The sequence below is a fragment of the Tachypleus tridentatus genome, chromosome 4 (assembly GCF_004210375.1).
Source record: "Tachypleus tridentatus isolate NWPU-2018 chromosome 4, ASM421037v1, whole genome shotgun sequence".
Classification (NCBI taxonomy): domain Eukaryota; kingdom Metazoa; phylum Arthropoda; class Merostomata; order Xiphosura; family Limulidae; genus Tachypleus; species Tachypleus tridentatus.
In genome coordinates this window covers 68,882,440-68,904,144 of record NC_134828.1, presented here as the reverse complement: position 1 = coordinate 68,904,144, position 21,705 = coordinate 68,882,440, and the positions used below count along the sequence as shown (strand labels likewise).

The window sequence follows — 21,705 nt, the reverse complement described above, 5'->3', positions numbered from 1 at the left end:
CAAAGTAATATTCATACACTCAGACAATAAAATATGTTCTCAGACCGGGTATTTTGAATATTTAAATTTGGGATATTACTTGTAATTAATGACATTGGAAAACACAGAAATATGATATAAATTAGGGGCACCAGGGACACTTAGAAAGAGAACTGCAAAAAGTTGCATTTCAGTTATGGTAAGCAAAGTGTAGTGTCTTATAGTGGCAAGAATCCAAGAACACAAAAGTCAATTGTAAAATTCGTCCATATGCCTGAGGAAGCAATATATAACATTATGAAAAATGATCTTCACCTGCTGAAGGAACACAAATCACGTGCACACAAGTTGTTTCAATGACATACCAGTACAACTGCTAGAGAATGAATTAGCTTTTCATCTTGTTTCATGCAAAGATGTTTTGAGCAAGTCACTGGATTTAACGCCTGTGGATTTTTTTGAAAATATACTATTGAGAAGGGCACCAAAGAAATGTCTTTCTATTATATTGTTTACAATATGGAAATCACAATATGGGGTATGTGCTTTGAACACGATAGGTTACAACAGAACATTTTGCAAGTAACTATACTGTAAGGTTATTGTGTAGATGTACAGTCGTCACATTGCGTATTACCATATGTAACGACATGAACTGTAACGATGTGGTGAGACTCCAAATTTATTTTGATATAACGTATTCAAAATCTATTTATTCACAGCAATATATTATAATTTAGAGAATATCTTTTTCTGTATTGTTTAATAAAACAAGTAATAAGTTTATACTGATGTAGTAATGGTTAAACATTTCAAAAATGCATATTTGATCATATATTTCAAAATGGTCATAATGAAAACAATGTATTTGTCAAATATTTGGTCTTAAATTAATTTTAAAGTGGATGATTTGTTGTTGATGTTTGTAATTAAGCACAAAGCTACACAAAGAGCTATCTATTCCCTGCCCACCATGGGTATTGATACCCGGTTTTTAGCGTTGTAATTATGCAGACATACTGCTGTGCCACTGGGGAAGAAAGTGGATATCTGATACATTTATATATAATTAAGTGTTAAAATAAATATTAATTAGATAAAATGACGAACCAAATTATTTATATGTTATATTAACTAATTTTTATTTAGTGCAAAGCAATAAATGCAATATGCTTCTGTTCTTGATTTTGAGCTATTGACTAAAGGATGTCACTCACCTTCTACGCTAAAAAAATGTCAGTAACTTTTATAATGCATCCACAGCTTTAAGTTGGAATGCTGTTTTAATTCAAACCAAATTAGTCAGCTTCGAAACCCAAGGCTATTTCACAGGACCAACACACACCATTTTTATCAGGATAAATGGGAGAATAGTAAAATATGGCTATGAATGAATTTTATACCCACTTTAATTAACAATGAAGAATAGAAAAAACAACCTTTTAAGCATGACTAACATATTATATAACACAGTGCTTTCTCTACCCACACCAGCCGTTTTTACATATATATTTTACTCTACAAGTGAGTTTTCTCGTTATCACAGATGACTAACATTTTCATTATTATTCTCTCAGAAGGTCTGGAGCCAGCCTTTTCCAGGTGGGAGAGAAATGGTAAGATGGCTAGACACAGTATTTGAAAGGTTTTACTATCAAGATGTTAAATTATCAGTGTTGTACCTACTGGATGGGATGGCTATAGCCACCAATCTCCTTCTTGCGCTGCCTCTGTCTAAATTAAAAGATTGAACTATCTGTGCTTTGTCTATCAAGAGGAATTAAGCTCTGAAATTTAGCGTAATTCCGTAAGCTTATAGCTAACTCAGTGGGAGACCAGAATAAAAGACTCTTGGTTTGTTTGTTTTGAATTTTACACAAAGCTACACGAGGGCTATCTGCGCTAGCCGTCCCTAATTTAGCAGTGTAAGACTAGGGGAAGGCAGCTAGGCATCACCACCTACATCCAATTCTTGGGCTTCTCTTTTAACAATTCCACAGTCACAATATAACGCCCCCACGGCTGAAAGGGCAAGCATGTTTGGTACGACAGGGATTCAAACCCGCGACCCTCGGATTACGAGTCGAATGCCTTAACGCACCTGGCCATGCCGAGCTATAGACTCTTGGTAATTTAGGTTTTTAAAAAACAAATGTCATACGAGCAAGCTCTTGCCGATTACGATTTTTCTCAGTCGGTGGAGCGCTTATTCAGATGGTGTAAGGCCTTGGATACAATTGGAAGTGCTGGTGATTGTCACACAGTAAAAAATAAGTTATTGACTAAATGTGTTACTTTATTGTAGCAGTCAGTAAACCCAATACAATCTACTTTTGCCTTCGATATAATAATAAGAAACCAATAGAAAATTTTTAGATGTGAAATATATGAAATTCAAAATTACAATATTTATAAATTTTTAATATTTCAAAACTATATTTTACTTTAAAAAGTTGTATTTAAATCTTATTTATAACAAAAACTTAAAATGTATTTTAGTTTGTGTACTTGATAAATATATGCTTGTTAATTTTAAACATTTAACCTTTACATCATTGTTATTATCAGAACAAAGACAGTAGAAAAAAATGCGCATGCGTTGTTCGATTGAACTAAATTGTGATATACGGTTTTAATTTTATTTAATTTTTTGGTGTTGATGTAAATTTTGGTTTTGGATTAAGTGTGAGGGCTAACTAAATAAAGATAAAAAGAAGCAGGGTTAGGTTAGTGCTTTTGCCTTGTTTAAATTATGTAAGAAACGATTGTAAGTTAGATATTATGAACAGAAAATACATATAGATTTCTAGGCCTAAATAGTAGTATGTAGTACCCTTTTGTACTAAGCTTTTTATTATTTGAAAGTCGATCTTACTAGTATTAGTGCTATATAGACTTGGGGATATTAGGCCTAAACTTAAATGGGTGATCTAATTTTAAGACTCATCAGGGAGAATACCAAAATGTAAATGATAGTAAACGAATTTACAATATTTGTTTTTACTAAGTAATCAATTTCAGAATCTGCACAACTTCTAACAAGAAAAAAGTGAGATAATTAAAGTAAATTATAGTTTTAAAAAGTAACGCAACTTGTAACATCATATGATTTTCTCATTTCTCTTAATCTTTCAGTGTTGCTACCAGATATTTTCTGACATACAGCTACAGTATCTCAAATTCAGTGTTACCATTACCAAATACATTTATTTAAATTTACACCAATTTCAGAGAGGTGAAGTTGATTTTCAGAAAATTTTAAGCAGAGTTAAATGTGCATGCAGTTTCACATTTTTTAATGTGTTTGTTACAGAAGCTGTGTATCACAGACAAATACATAATTACAAATTCAAAGTTGTATTTAGAAAATACACCTTTCCAATTTATTTGTGTCCAATCAAAAATGATGCACATATTCACACAGTTTTAAGAAAAGTTATTCCACTTTGTAGTTTCACCCCTTTACAGTATTGTAGTTCAGTGGATGAATTTTACAAAATAACATCTGCATCACCACAGATTCAGTGTTGTTATTTTACAAAATACACACATAAAAATGATTAATATATAATTCCAAAAATTTGTATTGATGATTTTGACAAAATGATAACCACAGTTATATGACTGGCTGTTAGGACTTTTCATGATATGTTCATCAGTTGTATTTCATAAACTATAACTTGAATCACTCTTGGTTTTGGTTTAATGTGGATTCTAACAGTTTCATCTGTACAGAAGATTAACACCAAAGTCAGGTTGGTTGGTTTGTTTAGAATTAAGCACAAAACTACACAATGGGCTATTTGTGCTCTGTCCACAACAGGTATTGAAACCCAGTTTTTAGAAGTGTGAGTCTGAAGATGTATTGCTGTGCCATTGGAGGACCAGAGTAAATAACTCACTAAATTTCATAAAATTTTAAAAATGTATTCCAGCTGAATTTCAATATTTTTTTCATATTTTAACTTCATCACGTATATTTTATAAACTTAACTGTTGCATCATACACTGCTGTCCAGTGGTTCGGTTGTAAATCTGAAAGTTTTAACACTGAAAACTGGGTTTTTATATCTATGGTGGGCACTGCATAAATAACAAATCATGTAATTTTGTGTTTAACAAACAAGTGAACAACACCCAAGATTCAACTTTTTTCACTAGCTTTGTAATTATTTAATGTGAAAGTCTGATTGAAGCATTAGAATTAGTATATTCTCACATTCTTTAAGTAATATTTATCTTGACACAAGATTTTGACCTTGGGAAGGTTATATTTTGAATTGTGACCTGTGAATATCTGTAGTTGGAATTTTTTATTGGTTGGCATTTCTTGCAGCCTAAAAAGGAAATGGTTAAAATAAACAAGTGGGTGGGCAAGTGCATTATGTATGACCCACAGAATTAAATATTAAAATTTATTTGAATGTATCTTTTTGAAATTAAAATATTAATCTTAGATAATATAAAGTTTAATTAAATTTGAAATGAAACTGGCAAAAATGTAACATCGGTACTTTGAACCCCATCCCAAAACACACACACCACCTCCTTTACATAGGGTTAACATAAAAAAACCTTAATTATTCATATTGTACAGTAAATAATTGTTGTCTGTGGGTAACACCATTTAGTGTTATGCTGCTTTCACATTATATATTTTTGCTTTCAGGACCATGTCCTCAGATGAAGGAATGATGCAGCCACCTCCAGGTGGACAAATGCAGCCTTCACCACAGCAAATGCATCAACCTCAACCATCTCCTCAACAGATGCATCATCCTCAACCATCTCCTCAACAGATGCATCATCCTCAACCATCTCCTCAACAGATGCATCATCCTCAACCATCTCCACAACAGATGCACCAACCTCAACCATCTCCACAACAGATGCATCATCCTCAGCCATCACCACAACAGATGCATCAACCTCAACCATCTCCCCAACAGATGCTACAGCCACAGGCATCACCACAACAACAGCAAGGCTATCCCCCAGATAGTCTACATATGCTTCAGAGAGTAAGGAAATTTTGAATTACTTGTTATTATTAACTTGCACTTAAATCAGGGATTTTATATAATAAAAGACTTTTATTTTGCTTAAAAGATAAGTTTTATTGACTTTTGTATTTTAAGTATCAATTACCAGTGCATTGTTTCTCATGGAATAAGTATGTTATACCTATTTGCTAGTTTGACTTTCATATGATTTTTATTTAAATAAAAGTATGGCATTATGTATTATTCAAATTACGAGTGTTAAAGAATGCTTTTTGCTTTATGTGGTGTTAGCTAGTGTGACATAGGCCTTCTGTTTAATTTAGAATATAAAATGGATTATCAATTTGATAAGACTAAATCTCTTAGCTTGGTGACAATATAGTACTTTTAATAGATCTTGTAAAATATGACTATGTTTTATCATTCACATTATATAAGTGGAATGACTATTAAAATAGTAATGTTTCTTCTTATTTTCTAGACTATTAATGGCATGGAAGAAAAAGGATTACAAGATCGACCTCGCTATGCTCAATTAATGGCAATGGCTAACAGGGCAAAGGCAGTTCCTAGTCCAGGTATTCCTTCTTCCCCTGGCCGAGGACCTAGTCCATCAATGGGCCCCTCCTCTCATGGATCAGGTACTCCAAGTCCAATTATGGGACCTCCACATCCTCCTCAAGTTCAAGGCCCAGGAATGAATCCTCAGCCTCAGCAAGCAGCATCTCCTCACACAATGGCAGGAGGACCATCACCACAGGTTCTCAGTCCAATGCAACCCAATCAAATTACCCCATCTCCTCATAGCATGGGGCCTCCAGCTCCACCAAGTACATCAGTTATGGGCCACATGTCTCCTTCTTCTCAACCCTCTCCCATAGCTGCACCATTGATGCAACAGCAAGCAGTTTCACCACAGCCTCAAACCCATCAAACAGGTCATGTCTATCCTCAGTCCTATGGAGGTCCTTCACCATACCAACAGCAAGGTCCACATTTACCCTCAGGTCAGCCAGTTGGCCCAGGAACTGTTCAAGGAATGAATGATCAAAGTCAGCAAGGTCATCCAGGTATTACAAAAAAAATCATTTTGTAGCTTAAAATGTTTTGTCTGTTTTTTATATAGTTTAAAGTTGTAATAACGAATAACAGATAACTAGAATGAATGGGAATATAAACTTTTATAATAAAGATGTTGTTCTAAAGTAAAAGAAAACATATCCATGTTTACCAGTACATTAAATTCAGATTAAGGTAGGTTAGTACAGTTTGTTTTAACTTTTTGTTGTGGTTCAGTTTTCAAAAAAAGGTAGATTTGGATATTTTATCTTTGTTGATACTTCAAGCAGATTATTTCCTTGTATCTTTATATACCTTAAATCCTGCATGTTTCTTTAATATTTGATCTAATGTAATCAAGTGACTTAAAACAAGAATAGCTTATAAATGTGACTACCATAATTCGGAAAATATTGTCTCTATCAGTGTAAGCTTTGTATAAGAGTGGAAGATGTGTTTTTACCAGTCATCAGTTTTATGAGTTTTTTTTTTTCAGCTACTTAAGTGCTTTAGTATATAAAGATAAATTAGAAATTTAAAGAACTTATTACAATAACAAGCTAAACCAAATTGGTGATATAAAGTGAACATTTTTGATCAATTGAAGATTGAGAAATATTTAAATATTTCCCTTTGAAATTAAGAAATTAAGATATATATCAATTTGATGCATTAACTGTGCTCAAGTATCAACATTTTGAATGCAACTATAAAATGAGCATTTTAACTCCTACCCTTGGATATAGAGTTAAGTTTTGTAAACAATCTGGAAATCATTAAGAAAGAATTCATGACACAGTTCAGGCATGTTCTAGTAATGTATTTTTGAAGTTTCAAACACATGCAACTTATTTTAATTTGCATTATTTTGAAATTTTTAATTTGTTCTTGAGTTTTCATAAGCCTCATAAAAATGTGTACTTTTTGTACTTCTATAAGATATCATTATTGCTTTGATATTTGTATTTAAACATAGAACTTTTCTTTTTGACTTCTTAGTAACCTCTAGAATGCATGCTTGTCTTGCAGGATAAATGACATAAAAGTTTTATTCTTCCTGCTTAAACTTTACATCTGTAAAAGGTGTTTCAAACAGTATTGAACTTCAATGTTACCAAATAACCCATGTCAAGAATCTTCATACAAAACTCTATTTTTATTCTCATCTATTTTTTGACTTAAATGAATTATACTCTTTGGGCCAGCTACAGCTCTTATGTTCTGTTCAGTGAAAACATTTATTCCTTTTATAATGAAACTTTGATGATTATTTGTTAATGTTTTCATAATATCCTCTAGCAACATAGATTCTTTCTCTGATATTGAAATGTATTTGCAACAAAAGTAGTTTGGAATCTGTTGGACTTGCTTAACTTAGCCCATTCAAATTCTGAACAGTTCTTTTCTTTTTTGAATAAATCACATTCATTCTATATCACTATTCTTTTTTTACTTACATTTCCAATTTGTCATTCTTCCTTATCTTTTCTTTAATCCCAACCCTTGTTCACAACTGAAAAACTTTTGAATGTCTGAACTTTCTAAGATCATGATAAATGTGCTAAAACTTCAGATTCTGATCTTACACTCAGCAGGAGTTTCTTAACATTGTTAACACATTTTGAATAAGAATTACTTTCTGAAGGAGTCCATAGAATTGCTGAGTAAATGAATGAATAGTGCAAACATTGCCAGTTTTAGAAAAATATAAGGAGACAGAGGAATTTATTAAATTCTGCTGATTTATTTGTAATGCCATAGTTGCTCGACAAGTGAGTTACTTTTAATAATGCTATCATCTTGTCAGTAAAGTGCATGGAGAGAGTCAGCTTGCCCTTATTCATCCTTTATCCTAAGGTCTGGTAGAATTGACCTAACGTTTCAATGTGTATGCAGTATTTAAAATAAATAATCTTTTTTTTTTTTTTTTGCATGTATGTGTATGTTTATGTGAAAACTTTTGTTTTAAGAAAAGTAGTTTTTATAGTAGGCTATGGGCTTGCTGGGCAGATGAATGGGCCTTCAGTACCTCACATGGAAGAAAATGCTCAAGGACCACCACAAGGGCAAGCTTCTGACACTGGACCTAGTCCTATAACTGCTAATGCACCTCAACCACAAGGATCCATGGGAATACCTGGTCAAAAACCATCAGCTCTCACACCAAGTCAAATGCAACAACTTCGAGCACAAATCATGGCTTATAAGTTTCTTGCAAGAAACCAACAGATCCCAGACTACATTGGAATGGCTGTCCAAGGAAAGAGACATGTACCACCACAACCACCATACCATCAATCTTCAGGTCAGGGATTCTGTTATGCATTTAGTAGATTCATTTGATTTGATAAGAAAAAGATATGTGAAGCATAGTTACATTAGAAAATGTGCATGTGTATTTTGTTTTGCATATTACAAACTCCAGTGTTTTAATCAAAATCTGCTAACAAACAGTAAAGAATTTGTAACTGCCTGAGAGATGCCACAGCTATAGCACTATTAATGAAACTTAGTTTTTTTGTTTTTTTGTATTGTTTATAAGAAGGCTGTCATTAATGTAAAAACCTCATGTTTATGCATAGGTTTTTAAAGTTTTGTTTATGAAGTTTAATTTCCTATTATTGTATCATGGTTGCTGCTTACATATTAAAATATTTCTGTAACCAAATATTATTTTAAGGTATATGTGTTACTGTACATCCTATATTAAGAACATATTTTATCAGTTTATCTTGATTCTTCAAAATAAGAATAAGAATAAATTATAAGGCTTGGATAAATTTATGATTGATGTGTATTTTCTTAACATTTTTGTTAATCCTTTTGGAATGGGCTCTGTGTAATATACACAGGTTTTTAAACACATTTGCACATGATAATTATTTTCCCAATAACTTTTGATACAATGTATATACCTTCACAAAATTTGGTTTTTAAACACATTTGCACATGTTAATTATTTTCCCAATAACTTTTGATACAATGTATATACCTTCACAAAATTTGGTAGACTTTTAGTGAAGTTTCCTAGTTTTTACATAAAAAGTCAGACTTTTAAATGAAATATTTTTACTAAAAATTTGTTTGTGAATATATTGAGTCTGTTCAGTTACTGGTCTGAATGCAAAGTGATTTCTTGTTATGATTAAAAATTTATTCTTTGTTCCAAAAATTAGTTCTCTAAAACTTTCTATATACATTTCAAATGTTTATTTTCAGTAAGACTGTATTTTGTTTTTGTTATTTTCCTGTATGTGGTGAGGGGATCTCCCAGGGAAGGTTTTGTTCTTTCTGGTTACTTCTGGGATCTAAACATCCACCCACGTGTTTGTCGTGCGTGGTGACCCATGAAGAGAAGGAGAGGATCCTGGTGGTTGAGGGGTCCAACTCTAACACACAACTTTGGCCTTGAATTCCTGTAGACGGGTGGCCTTTGGGTGGTCCACCTTGGGTCAGTCGGCTGGTCCACTTGGGCTGGAGTCAACCAAGTACCAGTGTTGGAAGTTCTCAATGGGTGTTGTGTACATTGTATCTGATGCTAGTATTTGGGTATAGTGCTCATGAAACCCTGGCATTGCTGCAGTGTCCTTGCATGACATTGTTGTGTGTCCCCTTGTAGGACTCCATGGTGGGTGGGGTCAGTGGGTACCAAAATTTTCTTTTTTTTCCCTATGGATCCTCCTACGAAAAATTTCAATAAAGTAGTGAAAAAACAGTCAATAGGTAAACAACCACGTCTTGAAGACTCTGATCAGCAATCTTCAACATCTGTAACACACGTACCTCATTTTCTTATATTACATTCTCTTTCAGAAAAATCTTTAGGGCAAATGTCCCCTTTTTTATTCAGAAGAGACAAGAGGGACTTGCTGGATATCTGAAGTCAGTAAAGAAGCTTTGATCTGGAGACATATTGGTTGAAACATCCCCATCCCAACATAGTGAACTCCTTGAATTCAAAGACAATTGGGGATGTACCTATTGAGGTTACCCGTCATGCTACCTTGAATTCATCACTAGGAGTTATTGTTGAGAGGGATTTGAAGAACGATGTCCCCGAGTCAGAGATTCTCGCTGGTCTCTCCATTCAAGGAGTTACACTGCCGACAAATATCCTCGTTTTGACATTTACATCACCACGTGCACCTGCCACCATCAAGGCAGGTTATCTAATTTGCAGGGTATGGCCATACATTCCAAACCCTCTCTGTTTCCAATGTCAGAGGTTCGGCCACTCAAAGACATCATGTCATGGTTCTCTGACATGTGCTCATTGTGGTGGCAAGGACCACGATGCCTATGGATGTGACAAGGACCCACATTGTGTGAACTGCAATGGTTCTCGCACTTCCTACTTTTGTTCTTGTCCTAAATGGTTGGAGGAATAAGAGGTGCAGCATTTGAAAATGACTCATAACATTAGTTATCCTGAGACTCAGAAATTGCTCTTTGCCACTTCATCTCGGACATATGCTGCTGCACTTCGTTTCACAACTACAGTGGGAGTGCAGACAGATCTCTCTGTGCCTCCAAACAAATCATTTTCAAAACAAATGAAAAGCCTTTTGACCTCCATGGTTAAAAAGGTTGATGAATCAACTTCTATACCCATCTCTGTTCCTCCCATACATTTCAACAATCCACATCCTTTGGTTTCAAATACAGGCATTTCTTCAGATACATCTTTTTCTCCCACCCCAAGATGCAAAACAATCATTTGTTCACATCCTCAGTCACTGGAATCCCCTTCCAACAACAAAGACCTGCCCAATCGACCCAGGGCAGGATCCATGGAGGTTGATAGACCTCCTTCGAATAAAGACAGGGACAGAAAGGAAAAAAATGTGGTCATAAACAGAAGGGTTCTCCAGCCACTTTGCCTACCCGTCATTAAAAATGGTCACCTTGATACAATGGAACTGTTGAGGTTTATATTCCAATCTGGATGACATCAAAACACTGATTGCTTCCTACTATCATGTATGTCTTTCCTTACAAGAAACATTTCTGAAATCTGCCGATACAGTCACCTTTTGGCAGTTTTCATTGTACAGAAATGACAAGCTGTGTGATGGACGAGTACATGGAGGGGTGGTACTGTTGGTTGATCAGCATGTGCCTACCCTGTCTTTGTCATTCAACACACCCTTGGAGGTCGTAGCCATCCATGTTTTGTTGGGTCATACCATCGCTGTTTGTTCTCTCTACCTGTTACCTGGAGAGACATATGATCAGTCAGTCCTTGATGCTCTCTTTGAACAGTTGCCGTCTGCCTTACTAATCCTGGGGGACTTTAATGGACATCATCTTCTCTGGGGAAGTGAAGTGCTGTGATTGATAGGAGGGGTTGCTCTGTAGAGTGTATACTCTCTGATCACAACCTTTCTCTTTTCAATACTGGTTCTTCCACTTATTTTCATGCACCTAGTCAGTCCTTTACCATTATTAATCTCTTAGTTTGCTCCCCTTCATTATTCTCCCATTTTTCATGGAGGGTTGACAATAATCCACTAGGCAGTGATCATTTTCCTATACTTTTGAGAGAGACTGGCCGTGGTCGATGCCACCCTACCCGTGTGCCACGGTGGAAGCTGGATCAGGCAGACTGGTCCACTTTCACTGCTCTTGCAGAACTTGATCCTGTCATCATCAGTCAGCCATCAATAGATGACTGTGTGGCAGCAGTAACTGACTGTATTATACAAGCAGCCTGCTCAGTGTATTTCTAAAACCTCAACACATTTTCCACGATATCCTTGTCCATGGTGGAGTCCTGCCTGCCACATGGCAAGGAAGGCTCAAAAACGGGCCTGGGATACTTTCCGTAGATATCCCACACTTTCAAACCGCATCTCTTTCTACAACTAGCATATCTTCTACTTCCAGTTACAAGGTCCTGTGGGAAAGGATTTGAAAGGTCAGTGGGCACTACAATTCTGTCCCCCTCTCGATCTTACTCTCTTGATGGCCAAGAGGTCGCTGATGTCCGGAGCATTGCCGATATTCTAGGTGAAGCTTTTGCCGGGTATCTAGCACTTCTGCTTGTTCCTCCACCTTCTTGGCCATCAAGACTCTGGCAGACCGTTCACCTCTTTCCTTTTGAACTGACTGTCTCTTTGACTGTAACTGTCCCTTTACACTGGTGGAACAGAAAATGGCCCTTCTTCGGTCTGGCAGTACATCTGTTGGACCTGATGATGTACACTATGACATGCTGTGCATTCTCTCCTACTTCTCTTGATATTCTTCTAATTGTTTTTAACTGGATCTGGCAGGAGAATGTTTTCCCTAATGCTTGGTGCCAGGTTATTATTTTACTTTTCTCTAAGCCTGGGAAAGATCCCAGATTCCTTCAAACTACCGTCCAATTGCTTTGACGAGCTGTCTCTGTAAGACCTTAGAGAGGATCGTTAATGCTCGTCTTGTTTGGTTCCTCGAATCAAACAATCTTCTCTCGCCCACCCAGTGTGGGTTCCGACGACAGCACTCCACCATGAACCACCTAATTTGACTTGAAACATCAATCAGAGAAGCCTTTCTCAAATGATAACATCTTGTATCAATATTCTTTAACATTGAGAAGGCTTATGACACAACATGGAGGTATGGCATTTTGCAAGACCTCCATATATATGGGTTACATGGCCATTTGTCCATTTTTATTAAAAATTTTTTTAATGGACAGGAGATTCCAAGTTCGTGTGGGTTCGACACTTTCTCGTTCTTTTGTACAGGAACTTGGGGTCCCTCAGTTCTGTGTTTTGAGTGTCACACTTTTTAGTATAAAGATTAATGCCATCACTGAACAACTCCCTCTTACTGTTGCAAATGGGCTCTATGTCAACGACTTTCACATCTTGTGTCAGTCGTCGAACACGAGATACATCGAGTGGCAACTACAAGCTGCCTTCAATCGTGTACTGAAGTGGACCATGGCAAACAGCTTCAATTTCTCTCGCTCTGAAACCATTTGCATGCACTTTTGCCACCAACGGGGTATTCACCTGATCCTGAACTCCATGTCGGTGAAGTTTTGCTGCCAGTGGTCCCTGAGATCATGTTCTTGGGGCTTATCTTTGATTGTAAGCTGACCTTTATACCACACTTAAAACAGTTATGGGTCAAATGCACAAGAGCACTGAACATCCTCCGTGTCTTCTCTACCACCAGTTGGGGAGCAGATCGATGTTCTATGTTAAAGATATATCGTGTTCTTATTTGATCGAAACTCAACTATGGATCAATGGTCTGTGGCTCTGCCAGACCCTCCGCCTTAAAGATGCTGGACCCCATTCATCATCAAGGACTTTGACTCTGCACTGGGGCTTTCTGCACCTCCCCAGTTCAGAGCTTATACGTAGAATCTCATGAACCTTCTCTGCACCTTTGCTGTTTGCAACTGCCTTTACTATATTCTTTGAAACTTTGTTCCTTGCCAAAGCATCCCACCTGGGGATGTGTTTTCCTTCCTTGGTGGGCCATACTTTTTCAGAACAGATGATCTATCATTGCTCCTTTTGGCCTTCTCATCCCATCGCAATTGGATGAATTGGATAACATTGCAGAATCCACTGGCCAGCCCATCCCACCATGGCTTATTACAGTCCCCACATGTGACCTTTCTTCAAGTCATCTGAAAAAGGCAGATACTCCCAATTGGAAGTACCATCTTTTATTTACTGAACATCTTTCGAACAATCTATCCATTCTAATTTATACGGATGGTTCCAAATCAGGTAACTCTGCGGGCTCTGCCATGGTTTTTTGCAGTTTGGGGGTTGCACGCAGAATCCCCTCTACAGCTTCTGTGTTCACTGCTGAACTGTATGCCATTTCTTTTGTCCTGGATTATATTGAAGCTAAGCAGTACTCCAACTGCACTATTTGTACTAACTTGCTTAGTTCTCTACTGGTCCTGGAATCGCTTCATGCTGGCTCACACGCTGTTCTTCCTGATATTCAAACCAACTGACCCATTTCTCATTAACATCTACTTCTATCCAGTTTTTCTGGATACCAGGCCACGTTGGTATTTGCGGGAACGAGCTTGCATACACGGCAGCTAAATCTATCTCCTCTGGCACTATCACCACTGTGCCTGTTCCATACATGGACTATGGTCCTGTATTGAAGGCTCGGCTCCATGCCAGCTGGCAGTCAACATGGAGTGAGCAATGCGACAACAAGCTTTTCCAAATAAAGCCCAATATTGGACTTTGGCTGTCTAGGTTCTGTAAAGTTCGGAAGGAGGAAGTTGTTCTAACTAGACTACGCATTGGTCACAGTTTTTTAACTCATTGTTTTCTTTTTTCTGGAACTGATGCACCAGTGTGTAGTTTGTGTAACACTCAGATCACTATAAGCCACATTTTATTTCTTGCCATTATTACAACTCTCAACGACGGCACTATTTTAAACATGTTCTGTCCCATCGTTTGTCCATAACATTAGACAGTGTTATTGGTGACAGTTACACTGTCCACCTTGATAAAGTTTTTAGTTTTTTAATGGCCATTAATCTTTAATGTCATTTAAGTATTTGATATTTATTCATTACACCTTTTTAATTGTGGTTCCCTTTTAAGAGTCTCAATCTCTCTAGTTCAATTTGAAATTGGAAAATGGCCATGACATTAAATAACTCGACACCAGGACTGGAAAGGCCAACTTCAGGTGAATAACGCTGCTGTTTGAACTATCCGTTAGTCGTCCTGGCGAGTTATTATTGCAATTTGCTGCATGTCTTTTAACACTTCTATTACTTTACTTTTTGATACTGGCCATAATGACACATAACCCGGAACCAGGACTGGAAAGGCCAACTTCAGGTGTTTGATGGTGGTTCTTGTACTTTCCTGTTCGTCTTCCTGGTGGGTTATGATCATTACCATAATGCTACAGAAAGTCCTTTACAATTTCTATTACTGAAGTTTCTCTCTTAACATTGTAGACTGGATGTCAACATTGGTCTTATGCCATTTATTTTTTTAAATGCTGTTTTGTTTTACCTTCATTTCCTTTTATGAATTTTACTACATTTACTTCACTTTTAACTTTTAACCGGACAGTTGACAAATTATTATTACAGTTTTGCTACCTGTCTTTTAAAACTTTTATTACTTTACCTTTTGATAATGGCTGTAATGACGCATTACCGGGAACCAGGAGTGGAAAGGCCAACTTCAGGTGACTGACGGTGGTTCTTGTACTTACCTGTTAGTCTTTCTGGTGGGTTATGATCATTACCATTATGTTACAGAAAGTTCTTTACAACTTCTATTGCTCTGCTTTCTCTCTTAACATTGTAGACTAGGTTTCAACATTGGTTTTATGCTCTTTCTGTTTTTCAATGCTGTTTTGTTTTACCTTCATTTCCTTTTATGAATTTTACTACATTTACTTTATTTTTACATTTTTACCAGACATTTGGCACAGATAGCTTAGCTGCTTTGTACTAGAAAACACTAAATCAACCAACCAACCAACCATTTTGTTATTTTTTATACCCTGTGTGGGATTTGTCAAATTACCAACCTTGTTAAATCATAAAAAAAATTAGGAAATAAATATAAGTTATGGTTTTTTTTTGTGCTAGAATGACTACATATATGACATGAAAATACAAGTGGCTTAGGTTTGATGTGCAGTATATTTATTTTTTTATTATATTGACCTCATAGTTGTGCCTAGCTAGCATTAAACAACTTGCATTGATATGGTGCATGGGCACTCATGTTACCATATCCAGTGATATAAAACTGACATGTTCTTTGATGTGTTTTAGTAGACAAGTACCTTGTATTATACAGTAACATTTAAATTGTTGTACATTATATATGTATATAGATTATTAAATGTTGTTGTTTTTTTAAATATGAAACAATAAAGAGGTAAAACAAACATGGTTGGTGCTGGACATACATTGCTAAGCCTTTTAAAATTTTGCTCATAGAAGATATCAAACAATTTTTTTTAGGTTTTATATATGTATGTAAACACACACACACACACTTCAGTAGTCAAAGAGACATAAATAAATATACTAATACCTTGGAATTCCATTATAATTTATTAAACTTAGTGGCTAAGCTCTGTTTGGGTCTAAAATGCATAAAACTTTGAGCAGACTAAAGACGCAAACTACCACCATGAAATCTTAGATTGAAAGATTGTGGTAGCTTTTTTACAGATTAAAATGGCTGATAAAACTACTGGGGGGGACATTCTGAGCTGTCAAGTGGTTATTCACATGTCATGACTCTCTCTATTTAATTCTATTAAATTATCACTTCTTGTTTGGCAGTGCTGATATTTAGAAATTTAGAATTTTTCTTTTATGTGATTCCTCATTGTAACTTTGACAGTTATATTTTTCAGAAGTGGTTTCTTAATTTATTTTTTTTTGTTATATTGTCTTTATTTTCATTTACTTTCCACTCTTTTTTTTTTTACGTTTATCTTTATCTATTAAACACTTTGTTTGATTTATTATTTACCACATTCTGAGGTTAATGTGACCAGTTTAAATCTAGCACCCATTAGGAACACATTTTCACTAACTGCAAGTGGAGGTGATCTGTGGATGTATTTATCTGTGATTATATGCTGAAAGATTGATCATTATATGTGTCAATCACTTTCTTTTAATATTGCCCCATTTCTTTACAAACTATCCAAACCTACTCCTTTTTAGGTATGTTTTAGGTATGTAATGTTTCATCTCTTACCTCAATTTCTTACAATCCTCACCCTCCTTTGTTGCATAGTACTTTTAGTTTTCCTGTCTTCCCTAGATATTAGGATTCATGCTGAGCATTTTGTTTTCCACTTGGTTGAAGGTGCCAGCATGCCTCCCTTCCATGGGCTACAGGTCATTTTGCTATAATATACCATCAAGCAGATTGTTCATTTTTTAGACTTGACAGTTGTTGGGGTTTATTTTTGTTGGTTTGGGGGGTACTTCTTTATTTTCCAATGCTTTTAATTCTTGCCCAGTTTTCATGCCTTCATCTTACTCTTCCCTTTTACAGTGCTTATTAAAATAAATCTTCTCTCTTAGGAACTTCACTGTAATCATGAGGGTTTTTTGAGGGAAACATTTTCTTTCCCCTTATTACTTTCACATTGGCTATTTTGTGATCCTAAGCTATTTTCTTACACACATGGTTTTTCTGTTATTAGGATCTACTGGGTTGAGGTGCAGTCTTATCTTAGGGAATTAAGTAAAACTCCTTTTCATCAGCAGTATGATTTTGACAATATCTTAGACACTTTAGAATTATATGGAATCTATATCAACATTTTACTTTTTGTTTTTTCTAGTAGCTTGTATTGTAGTCAGAATCAACACCATCACCTATTCTTATTTCCAACCCTAGTCCTATTCAGCCTTTAACTATTCTTCCTTCCATGAGTTCCATACCTCATTATCGTCTTCAGGGTATAGATCAACAAGAAATGATTACTAGGTTATTCAGGTTATTTTAGAAAGACATGCCCTGCAACCTGTCTTCTTTTTTGTCACTATTACCCATTTCCTATTCTCCGCTGTGGGATCCCATTGCCAGCCAGCATCTGTTGGAGGTGGTTCAAGACTTTCTATTTCAATATGCCATCTAACCTTTGAATCTTCTTTCTTCTGTTTTTTTTTTTTTTCCAAGTTGTTTACTCTCTCTCTGACAACCAGAGACTTACAGTCTGTCACAGACTTGTTCTACCTCAATCAGTTTCTAAATCTTTACTGTTTTATCATGGATTCATTTCTAACTTGTAGGTGGGCTCTTTCCAGATTTATGTATGACCAAGATGGACATTGCAAATGCTTACTTATATATACCAGTTGTTCAACAGTCGAAACTGTATCTTCAGTTTGCCCATTGTGGAGTCATTTATCAGTTGCACTACCCTTTGGGTTTGTTTTGGCCCCATATGTTTTTTTTTTTATTTTGCTTTTCATCTTTATTCTCTCAGGATGTGTTTCATTATGATGTAGGTTATTGGCTACTGTTAGCTCATTCTAAACAGGAGTTTGCATGTCATATTGCTCTGGGATGTGGCTTGAGTAGGCTTGTTAACCCTCTCCAGACAGGTCATGAATCAAAGGTCATGCCATTGTTGATTGGCATTCAAAATGTTATTGAACTACTACTTTAAGAATTTATGTTATTAAGTATGGTATCCAACTGTAGATTATAATTCAGATTTTCACATTATACATTATTTAATTTCTCAAATGAAAAGTAAATATTAAAAACACATCTAAATATCAATTTTTATGTTTCACATGGTATATTGAATGCAGCACTGGTTACAGTTAGATGCTTATGCAAAGTATAGTTTTATATGAATTAGGAACTCAACTTAAATTACTGATATTGAAAAACTAAAATATAAAATAAGAACCTCCTACCTTTCCTCTTTATTGAGATATCATTCATTCTAACTTGGCATTTTATTTGAAGATCTTTTGTCTCCTTGATTTCCAGTTATTTAGCACCTTTATTCCACAACTGCCATTTTTTCTAGTAGCAAACAATTTTTCTTTTTTTTCTTTGTGGATTCATTGTCTTCTGCAGCAGTCTGCCATTCTGGACAAGGATGTTAATGTGGTTTTCCATTGTCTCATTTTGCCTGCATTTGAACCACTTAAACCTTATTTCCTTATCCTATTAGTATGGATGTAAGCAGTCTGATATATTTGCCATTAATGTTTCACATATTCTTTATCATTCTACACATCATCTTCTGGATTGATCTTTTCTCCCTAAAATGTCAGCTGCAAGGGATGTTAATTCCTCCTTTTCACTAATTTCCCTTCCTTCCATTTCCCACCTTTATTCTTGGCCTGTTCTAGATAGACTTCTGGGTTCTGTACATGCTCTTTGTTGTTATACTGCCTGAATGGCTTCTATTTGTGATGCTTGTTCTCACCTATTTATTCCTTGGTAAACATTCTCTATTGGTAATTTTTTATTCCACCTTAACCAGTTGGGTTTAGCTTTTGATTCGATTGGCTTATTCCTCTCTTTTTATTGTCCTTCTGTTTTATGAGGTATCTACTTATCAAATTAGATATCTTTTCTCTGGCTTTTCATTTTAGTAAACCACTGTAGGAAATTCTTCAGTTGGGCACATGGACTACCCCTAATACATTTCTCATTATTTGAATAAGATCACCATTTCTTCCTGTTCAAATTATTGTCTTCTGCTTGTGGCCATTCTTCAGACTTCTGTGCAACTGTAAGATTGATTAAGTTCCCCTTTTTTTATATTTTCAGGAACCTTCTTTCCCTTTTCATCATAATTCTTATTGTTTGAATACTGTTCTGTGGTGAGTGTTGCCTGACCAGGTACTCTTTAATTATTAAATTCTGCAGTGTTCAGCCATGTCAGTGTGCCTAATATGTCCATAAGGGATAGCTGCCCATTCCTGCCATGCATTTGCATGGTCTGCTTTTAAAAACAGGATTTCATGGTCACATGTTTCTCTGTCTTTGGTGTTAATGTTCCTCCAGATTCTCCACTACATTTCATCCCCCTTTCTTCTAGTGGAATTTGAGAATCCTTACCACTTGCCAGTTCCAAGCTGCTGGGGCAGTAGACCATGAAGGCATCCTTCTGAGTGGTTTATTGACATAAAATATCAATACAGAAATACCATTCAATGCAACATTGGGTGATGGTGTTCTATTGGCATAAGTGATATAATATCTTCCACTGTAATACATATGTAAATCAGAGGAGTGAGATGTAAAATTGCAGTTCATGCCTTCAATAATTATCACTCATCCTACCCTCACATGGATGTTGGTTCCCAGTGGCCAGGTTTTGGATTTAGAATAGAAAAAATCAATGTATCACACGTATTATGGCTATCTGTCTTCCTCCGTTAATCATACTCAGTCTCTCTTGTGGATCATAGTGAAGGTACTGGGGATTGTTCTGGTTCTTTCCCTTTTGTACTCCTTTGATGTATGTTATTCTGAGGACATTATTGCACCTGAGTTGGTTCAGGTCAGTTTCATTTTTGAGGGAGTTGCTTTCTCTTTGTCTGACATTGTTTTTATTTCAGATGTCTGACTTTTGGGTCTGTATTCTTAACATGTTCACTGTTCCAGAGTATCTTCTCTTGAGCTTGGGGTGAAGATGGTATGATTCTCATCTAACCCTCATGTGGTTGTTATTTCCAGTGGAGGGGAGGCAAAAGACTCGTAGTATGTGTAAATTTTTTAGAGGGCAGCTAATTATTTGAGAGGATATTAGCACCTGTTGGAAGTACAACTTCAGTATAGGAAAATTATAACCATGCTAAGTAATTACCACACCTGAAATGTTATGATCCATGTCTTGTTTTATTTATGAAATTATCTGTTAATGTCACTGGTTTTGTCACTTAAGCCCTGAGTTGACAGCCTAAAAGATGTCTCATCTTGTTGCCTGAAAATTACTATTAATGAAGTTTAGCTTTGAAAGTAGCATAAAGATGAATTAAGTTGCACTTACAAGGATAATATGTATATTGCCTGCATAAATATTGTTTTGTGTACATTGATCGTTTTGTTCACCATTAACTATCATAGACTGTAAAGTGAATTTCAATAATTACCTAAATGGTCACTAGGTTACTGTCTATATAGTGTGTAAAGGCTCTGGATAAAAGCTTAACTTAGGTCATGGAGGATCTTTTCTGTACAGCATAAAGCTCTTATCAAATTACTACTTAGAAGTAGGCCATTTTCATTAAGTATGTTACTTTGCATTATAATGTTACAGTCAATCCCACTATTTGTTGGTAAAATAGTAGTCCAAGAGTTGGCAGTGGGTGGTGATTAGCTGCCTTCCTTCTAGTCCTACAATGTTAAATTAGAAATGGCTAGTGCAGATAGCCCTCGTGTATCTTTGTGTAAAGTTCAGAAAAAACATTATAATGTTACAGTCAATCCCACTATTTGTTGGTAAAATAGTAGCCCAAGAGTTGGCAGTGGGTGGTGATGATTAGCTGCCTTCCTTCTAGTCCTACATTGTTAAATTAGAAATGGCTAGTGCAGATAGCCCTCGTGTGGCTTTGTGTGAAGTTCAGAAAAAACAAAACAATATTTGGGAACAAACTACAGATTTGGGAATTTTGGTATACTTTATTTTGATATTATATTCATTCCTGAAAATGATTGTGTTATGTCTCTTTGAAAGCATTAGGAATATTTTTTCTATTACAAGACATCATATATTGGTTCTTAAACAAATTGTTCAGTTGATACAACTCATTTTTGATTTAATCCATTAGTAAGGTTATTGCATTAACAACACAGAAGTTACTAAAATCAAGCTAGAATGTTTACATAAAAATTGATTTGAACCAAAAATATTGTTAATAGAATATCATACCATAAATGCTTGACTTGAAAAGTTTTATATTTTTTGTCTTTGATGATATGAAACAGATGTAGAAAGCAAGCTTTTGTTAACTGATATATTTTTTTTGTCAGTTATAAGGTATTTGTATGAGATGTTGACTGCTTAAATTTAAATAGTAAAATAAATTTATGAATGAAAGTTGAAAGTAATTTAAGTGGAATTTTCTAATCAACATCATGAAATATGTAAAGTTAAGACAAATTTTTTTTTCAAAATGGTGTCTCAAAAGAAAGTTTTGGAAATTTCACAA

The 21,705-nt window shown here is 35.5% G+C and overlaps 1 protein-coding gene across 8 annotated transcripts in view; it reads left to right on the top strand.

The window, feature by feature from the left end:
• The first annotated feature begins 2,557 nt into the window (after positions 1-2,557).
• Positions 2,558-21,705, top strand: part of LOC143249375 (SWI/SNF-related matrix-associated actin-dependent regulator of chromatin subfamily A member 2-like) — a 93,368-nt gene continuing 74,220 nt past the window's right edge. For 7 of the 8 annotated variants that reach the window (XM_076499129.1, XM_076499127.1, XM_076499128.1 and 4 more), the window contains exons 1-4: positions 2,558-2,705; positions 4,649-5,000; positions 5,464-6,052; positions 8,020-8,346. In XM_076499129.1, the coding sequence (XP_076355244.1) occupies positions 4,653-5,000; positions 5,464-6,052; positions 8,020-8,346 (1,264 nt within the window). In that variant the 5' untranslated portion in view covers positions 2,558-2,705; positions 4,649-4,652. The remainder of the gene's footprint in view (positions 2,706-4,648; positions 5,001-5,463; positions 6,053-8,019; positions 8,347-21,705) is intronic. The other variant, XM_076499125.1, reaches the window with a different exon arrangement.